The sequence below is a fragment of the Cyprinodon variegatus genome, unplaced genomic scaffold (genome assembly GCF_000732505.1).
Source record: "Cyprinodon variegatus isolate N-32 unplaced genomic scaffold, C_variegatus-1.0 Scaffold1294, whole genome shotgun sequence".
Taxonomy (NCBI): domain Eukaryota; kingdom Metazoa; phylum Chordata; class Actinopteri; order Cyprinodontiformes; family Cyprinodontidae; genus Cyprinodon; species Cyprinodon variegatus.
This window is the reverse complement of record NW_015151747.1, coordinates 38,292-45,886: the sequence shown is the minus strand read 5'-3', so window position 1 is coordinate 45,886 and position 7,595 is coordinate 38,292. Positions and strand designations below refer to the sequence as shown.

Here is a 7,595-nt window from a genome sequence, read left to right as displayed (position 1 = left end):
TTCAACCCTCTTCCCAACATGAGTCAGGAACAATTTGAAATAAGTTAACGTTTATGCAACAGAAACACTACATTGGTTTTCCCACTGTGACCCTGAAATTATTCTTTAAATTCATTAAATACTTTTAGAGGGATGTTCTTGGCATCTTCTCATTTTTTCTATTAAACCCAAACAGTAAATATCCCCTTTAAACCTTGAAAGCTGTCGTTTTTCTGTGTTAGAAATTGTGCAGTGATTGTGAACGGAGCACAGAGCTGCTCAGTGTGACATTTAGCCTCTCCTCCTCAGAGGTCTGGAACATGTTGCATGAGGAGGGAAGGGCTGATTCACTGCATTTAACAATTTTCCTGCCCCCACCCCCCCACCCCCCATCATTGCCTGTGTGGCTCTGCAAACTCAGCTGGAGAGCTGCTAAGAATAGCTGGACCACCTGCAGAAACTGCATCTCTGCCTCCCTTTCTGCTAAAGCAGCTGCTTTAATAGTTTGAAAGATCCAGATGACCCTTCTTTAATCCAAACAGGAACAATTAAACTTCCTGGTGAGGAATTTACACACTCAGGTTGGAGAAGGTTTAATTACATCCACTTAAAAACATTTGGTGCAGAGAAATCACAGAGCCTTTGAGTTTACATTGAAAGGTCCAGAAATGATGGGATTTCTGGGAGACTTTCTCTCCTCAGACCAAAGTTAGGAGGCTTTCTATCTAAAGCTCAGTGGTGTGTAGGCTTTCACTGTCAGTCTATGTGGTATGTGGGCAATGAAATGGAATAATGCAAACACCATGGTTCCATCAGTCAACAGAACCAGCAGTCCTACTGATACTAACAACACTGAGAGTAGAAGTGGTGAATTGTGAACCTTAACACACAACCATCAGAGTCAATTGAATGCCTTCCAAAGTCTTCACACTAGGTTACAAGCATCATGCGACTCTTCCATCTTGTATTGAAATACGGTTTACAGTGATATTTAACACTCTCCACCGAGAAGCAAAACGTGAGTACAGACACACAGTTTGAAGTATACCTTTTTTTGAGGAATATAATGATAAAAAGTCAACATAGCACAATGAACCCCACCTCTTAGCGCAAATGAGTTGAACCTACTTAAGCAAAGCCTGTCAACATGTCGCATTGGGCAAAATTAAAAACCAAACGGCCTACCTTAAAGCTGTCTTGATCGCGGGACTTTTTGCAAGTTGCAATTTATTCCAGATTCCACTTTGATCCACATGGTTTAACACACATGGACAGCACTGCTAGCAATCAATGGATTATGTCTGCGTTGCTCATTAACATTAGAATGATTAAAAGATGCTAAACCCCATCATCCACCGCAACATATTTTTGCAAAACATTCACACATAAATTTGCCAAATATAAGAGGAACATCATAGTTTTGTCAAAAGAAAGCATTTTACTTTTATTATTAGTTAGTTTGTTGCAAGGATTTTACAGGTTTGAAATTAAAGAAATAGAAAATGACATCATCTGCCAGCCGCCACAAGGATGAGCATGAAGGAGGGGCTAAAGATACGGCATGCATCATTTAGGGAGTAAAGATCACTGCTTCAGCTCCTTCAGTTATTTACTGTCACAGGTAGGAGCTTCGGCCGGAGAGGAAGTGTTGGAGCCGCTATGATTGAAGGAGGACCGGGTTCTGCTGGTTTTCTCCAACTGATTTCTCACTGCTACTGTCTGAGCACCAGGATGCTTTCTCACCGGTCCTGGTGATTTATCCCCGGAGGGAGGGAGGGAGGGAGGGAAGGAAAGAAGGAAGGAAGCAAGGAAGCAAGCAAGCAAGCAATCAAGCAAGCAAGCTAGCTAGCTAGCTGAGACCAATGAGCAGCAGACTGCAGAACGTTTGGAGCCCTTCCTCCTCCGTTCCTCACAGTGGCTCTATTATATCTGGTTTTGGGTTTTTATTTTGCTAAATGATTCTTGTCTCTGTCATTTGAAAATAAAATGTTTTTATCTTTCCTTTTGTTTTGCAGCTTATTCAGACTTTGAAGAGGCTGATGAGGCCTTCAATTGTTGAATTCAAGTCCCCGCTGGAGCTGTCGGCCCAGGGTGAGAGTCCTGCACACACACTGATAAACACACACTGAGTCCGGTTGAATGAGCGGATGAACGGTGGCGGTTTGTCCCTGAAGGATTTGTCCAAATCTGTTAAACAGCCATACATCAGGAGGGACACTCTTCCATTGTCCTTCTGTGTCCCACCTCTGGTCCTCGGTGAGGACATTTCATAGAACCGGGCCGATAGATCCGCTTCCTCTTAGCTGTAGATAAACTCCACCATAGCCAGGTTAGATGGACCTTCAGGTCTGCTCAGCTGAACCCTCAGCCTCTGGCTCTAGACCTCAGTGTTCATCTGGGACCTGCAGGAATCCTCCACCAGTCGTCCCAGTGTGGATCAGGATATGGACCTGCTGGTTTTCTGTCCACTGTCGGTACTCTGATTCACCCTCAGCTTTGAAAAGGCAGTTGCAGAGTCATCTGAGAACTTTAGAATAGAATAGAATAGAATAGAATAGAATAGAATAGAATAGAATAGAATAGAATAGAATAGAATAGACCCCTGGACCCCCCATGAGAACAGATGTCATTCACTCAGATCAACCTTCAGTCCAGCGCTAAGTTTAATAAATGAAATCTTGATTTATTTCATCAAAAAGGTTAGCCACACTATTAGAATAGAATAGAATAGAATAGAATAGAAAATGCCTTTATTGTCCCACAATGGGGAAATCCTGGTGTTACAACAGCAATAAGATTATAGAAAAAGGACCTTAGATAAAGGTCTAAGAAAAACATAATAGTGAAGAGAAACAATAAAATCCTGTAATGTGTTTTAACAGTTTAAAACTGGAGAATAAATAACCGATAAACAGCTATAGACAGTTATAGTTGGTGCAGAAGTCTCCAGTCTCTCAATGCTGGACTGTCCACTGTCCACTAAGTCAGCTGCTGGTCCACCACTGAAAGACCTAGATGGATGGTATGGAAGGCAGTGGAGGAACATGATCCTCACTGTGCTTCTCCAGGTGGCTCATAGTTTGCGGCGCCAGGTGGATGATGTCATCATCCAGCCCAGCGATGACCTCAATAGGGAGTGAAGACGATTAGAAGACGCTCCTCTCAGAGGGACGCAGGCGAAGGTCTGAGGCAGTAGCAGCAGCTTCCATCTTCAGCAGGACAGAGTGGTCCGTCAGAAGCATCTTCCTCTGATGCTCACCTCCAGTTTCCTGCACTCCAGGAGTTCATGCACAGGCTGGAGGGGAAGCAGGCGGTAAGGAGAGGCACTGAGCTGTACGCCTGAAATAAGGAATACAAGGAAAAACAAACGGTTCGGTCTGGATTTCAGAGCCGCCATGTTGCAAAGCTCACAGTGAACATGTCAGTAAACCACTTAGTGATGCTAATAGTGCTGTTCTACACTCACCATCATTATCTGCGCTCTGCACCCCCCCCCCCCCCCCCCTGCTTTATTGACCCGCTATGCTCTGCTTCCTCTCCTCCTTTCTGTCGTTTTCTCTTCCTGCTCATAATCTGTATGTCAGCTGGAAGCTGGAGGCCAGAACCCAGAGCTGCCCCCCCACACACTTTGACCGGCTGCTTTATTTTTAAAAGATGGATAGAAAAACAAAGCTTCAGTACTACCGTCCTGCGTCGGTTACTATGGAAACATGATCATCGGATGAACTAAAGCGCCATCTTTAAGGCGTACGGCGTGAACAGCCATCACACAGGAAGCCGTAGCTGCAGTGATCAATGCTAACATCTCACTCTGAGGTAAATAAGAGAAAAACATTAAGAAGATTTAGAAAATATAAATGAAAGTTTAAACATTAATAGTAAAGCAAAGGTGATAAAGTTATTAGAAAGCCGTATCACAGGTTTGCTGATTCCCTCACCTCAGCATGCTGGATCCTTGAAAATGAAGCCATGCTTTATTCATCAGCATGATAAACCCATTCCCACTGATTGATATCATCCTAATGAATCAATCAATAAAGTAGACGCTGTTGCTATGACAACAACACACTGTGGATTCCACTCCCTTCCCTCCAGTTGAAACGTCTGTTCATCAGAAGCGGCAGAAATATTCGCTGCTCCACCATCGACTCATCATGTCTGTTTGGACACGTTTCCCCGTGTCTGACTCCAGCAGACATGCAGAAACTTCACAGATCAGTGGATCTTAGACCAGATATTTATACAGGTCATTGAAAACTGACTCAGAGAGAAAGTTTGGAAAACATTCATCTATCAGAGAAAACTGATTAACATGAGAAATCTCCACTCTGGGATCTGTGGGGGTTTCAGGCAGACGATCAGGATCCATTTTTGGTTCTTAAAGCAGCAAAAAGCTTCAGACTTCCCATCAATCAGGAGGATTTTAATTGGACACAGAATATATAAACCCCCCCATCACAAGACCGTCTTTACAGACTCCCACAGGGACGTGTGATCCTGACCCACCGTGCTATGGTTCACATCTGACCAAACCTGCGTCACCAGTGGCCTTGAAGCTGTCCCTGATCTCCTGCTCATTTTCAAAGATCCCACCGCGGGCCTCAATGCTACGCTCCCACCGCGGGCCTCAATGCTACGTTCCCACCGCGGGCCTCAATGCTACGTTCCCACCGCGGGCCTCAATGCTACGTTCCCACCGCGGGCCTCAATGCTACGTTCCCACCGTGGGCCTTAATGCTGCGTTCCCACCGCGGGCCTTAATGCTGCGTTCCCACCGCGGGCCTTAATGCTGCGTTCCCACCACGGGCCTTAATGCTGCGTTCCCACCACGGGCCTTAATGCTGCGTTCCCACCACGGGCCTCAATGCTACGTTCCCACCGTGGGCCTTAATGCTGCGTTCCCACCGCGGGCCTTAATGCTGCGTTCCCACCACGGGCCTCAATGCTACGTTCCCACCGCGGGCCTTAATGCTACGTTCCCACCGCGGGCCTTAATGCTACGTTCCCATTTATCTGTGAAATCCGATATTTTTGGCGTTGCTGTTTACATTTCCAAATATATGCGACTTGTGTGTGATCTCCTGTGTGAACTGCATCTATACAACGCAAGTGTCCCGCATGCGCAGTAGAGGACGCCATGATGTCAAAAGCAGCGTGCTCTGTGGCCATTTCTCAACATGCGTTTTTGAGCGTTCTCTTGAGCTCGTGACACGTCATCAGCCTCAGCACAAGCACTGTTCCAATTGCTGAGAACGCAAGATGGAGGACGCACCAAATCAAATGTTGTTCTCGCCCCGCCCGCTTTACCTAGCATGCATCACAGCAGACTTGTCTGTTCTAGGGTTAGTTCTCTTTCTGTTGCTGTTGTTTAATAAAACTTTGTTTTAAGATTATTTGAGGCGAAAATATTATACTTTCAAGCGTCACTATATGGCCCATTAACTGATTCAATGCAGAATTAAAAAAAGATTTCCAAAGTTGAGAGGACCGCGGCAACCAGCGTGCCGCGTGCTCGCGTTCTCGCCTCGTCCAGACTTTGCTTTGTTCTTGCCAAGAGCGGCCTTGACGAGAAAGCGAGTACGGACTCACGTTCTCGTGAATTGAGAAACGGCCCGGAAGTAAACATGGATGGTAGCGCTGGAGCGCATCTAGAGATCTTTCCCAACCTTTAAAACTCAATCTTCAATGTAAATAATCCGCATCATCGTCCGCCATGTTGTTTTTCTTTCTGCTTCAGTGTGAAAGATGCAGAACAGTGACCTGTGTTCAGTATTAATGATTCAGATCGGATGAATGCGACCTGGCCGCTCAGACACAGATCGCATTAGAAAAGATCAGATTATTNTCAGGAGCACAGAGCCAAGCAGGTCGCAGACATCAGATCTGTTCTGTTCAGACATGGAAAGTCATGGAAAGATCTGCTCCAGGCTGCAGACGAGCAGAAAACATCGTATTTGGTCCCTTCAGGCTGATGTGAACGTAGCCTAAGATGGTTCCTGGAACTTTAGACTCTCCTCCATCTTCCAATGATCCGTCAGCAGCAAACCTTCAGCTGATGTTTTTAGAGCTTCTCCAGGCAGACCTACTGAAAGACATCCATGGACTGCTGTGAGCTGCTGTGATGTTCTGCTTTGACCTTTGAACTTTGGAGTTGGCAGCGCGGTTAGCTTCTGGGGGTGTCTACCTTAAACTAACCGTTTCCCGTCCTGTGCTGCAGGTAAAGAAATGATCGAGATGTACTTCGACTTCCGCCTGTACCGCCTCTGGAAGAGCCGCCAGCACTCCAAGCTGCTGGACTACGACGACCTCATCTGACCCCGCCGGCCCCCATGAGGCTTTTCAGCCAGTTCTAACCGGTCTGAGCCTGCAGCTGCACGGCGGCGTGGTGTTGGCCATCTTGAACGTCCATCAGGACTCCGGCTCTGCAGCAGAGCGGCAGCGGCGAGCCAGGAGGTGTTTGTTTCTTTCTTGGACAGGCAGACGGTGGCCTCGTAGAGACGTCTGTAACCGTCAGCCATTTTCATTTCTGCCTCCCTCTGGAGGGGGGCGGGAGGAGAGGTCAGCCATCGTCTTCGCCTGGATGCGTCAGTGATGCTGATGGAGAACAGCAGCTTTGCTGTTTCATTCTTTCAGAAGGACTCAGCTCTCTGAGGCTCCTAACCATCAGAAGGATTCCTTTCTTTTCTCAAAGGAAGCAGAATTAGATGTAAATAAAGAGGATTCTGAGTGACGGCGTCTTAGAAACAGCTTTCATTTCTACTAAACCTTTAGATTTGCAAACTAGAAAGTATAGATGTATTTCATGCAGACTGTTGTCTAAACTCAGGTGAAACCCTTCTGTAGGTCAGAGCTGAAGGCGTTTTTAAGCCCCGCCTCCTCAGAGGAACATGGCTGCTCTGCAGGATGTTCAGACTGACCATTTATTATCACCTCATATGAAGCAGGTGCAGAAAAAATTAGTTTGGATATTTTAGCATTTTTCTATTTATTGTTCTAGATTTAACTTGAATGAAACGAAGTAGCAATGATTAGGAAAGGCAATACTGTGTTTGATGTTAGAGCTGTTATTAAACCGTGTTAATAGGAGCCTAGATTACAAAGCTGCGTTCACACCAAACACAGCAGGAGCAGCAAAAACGCGTCTGCTGCTTTCTTTTTGATGCCCGTACCAGTTTATTTCAGACGCGCGGCTGAAGCATCTTTGCTGTTCTGGCTGCGCCGTCAAAAAGTTGGTCTGACGTGCGGTGGGCGGAGCTACTCTATCCTTTCTTTGCCCTGCAGCCATATTTGCTGTGACCAGTGGGAATAAAGTCGTTCTAACATGTTTTTAAGTGAGAAAGTCCTCCTGAAAACTTAATCAGTGCAGTCAGTTCATCCAGATTACCATCTGATGCGCAGTGGGCGGAGCTACCCTTACCTTTCTCTGCCTGGAACAATGGCAGCTATATTAGCTGTGATCAGCGGGTAGAAAGTAGTTAGAATCTATGTTGAAGTGAGAAAGTCCTCCTGAAAACATGGTCTGTGCAGTCAGTTCATCCAGATTACCATCCTGCCTTCAAAGATTATTTCTCTGTGGGAGCCGCTCAGACCCCCACATACCGGCGCTGCGCTGTCAC

At 46.1% G+C, this 7,595-nt stretch overlaps 1 protein-coding gene across 1 annotated transcript in view; it reads left to right on the top strand.

Annotated features, from left to right (window-relative positions):
* LOC107102666 (NMDA receptor synaptonuclear signaling and neuronal migration factor-like) overlaps nucleotides 1-7,313 on the top strand; it is a 56,572-nt gene extending 49,259 nt beyond the window's left edge. Inside the window, exons 14-15 of the mRNA XM_015402054.1 lie at nucleotides 1,995-2,070; nucleotides 6,197-7,313. Coding sequence (XP_015257540.1) covers nucleotides 1,995-2,070; nucleotides 6,197-6,294 — 174 coding nt within the window. The 3' untranslated portion in view covers nucleotides 6,295-7,313. The remainder of the gene's footprint in view (nucleotides 1-1,994; nucleotides 2,071-6,196) is intronic.
* Nucleotides 7,314-7,595: the final 282 nt, after the last annotated feature.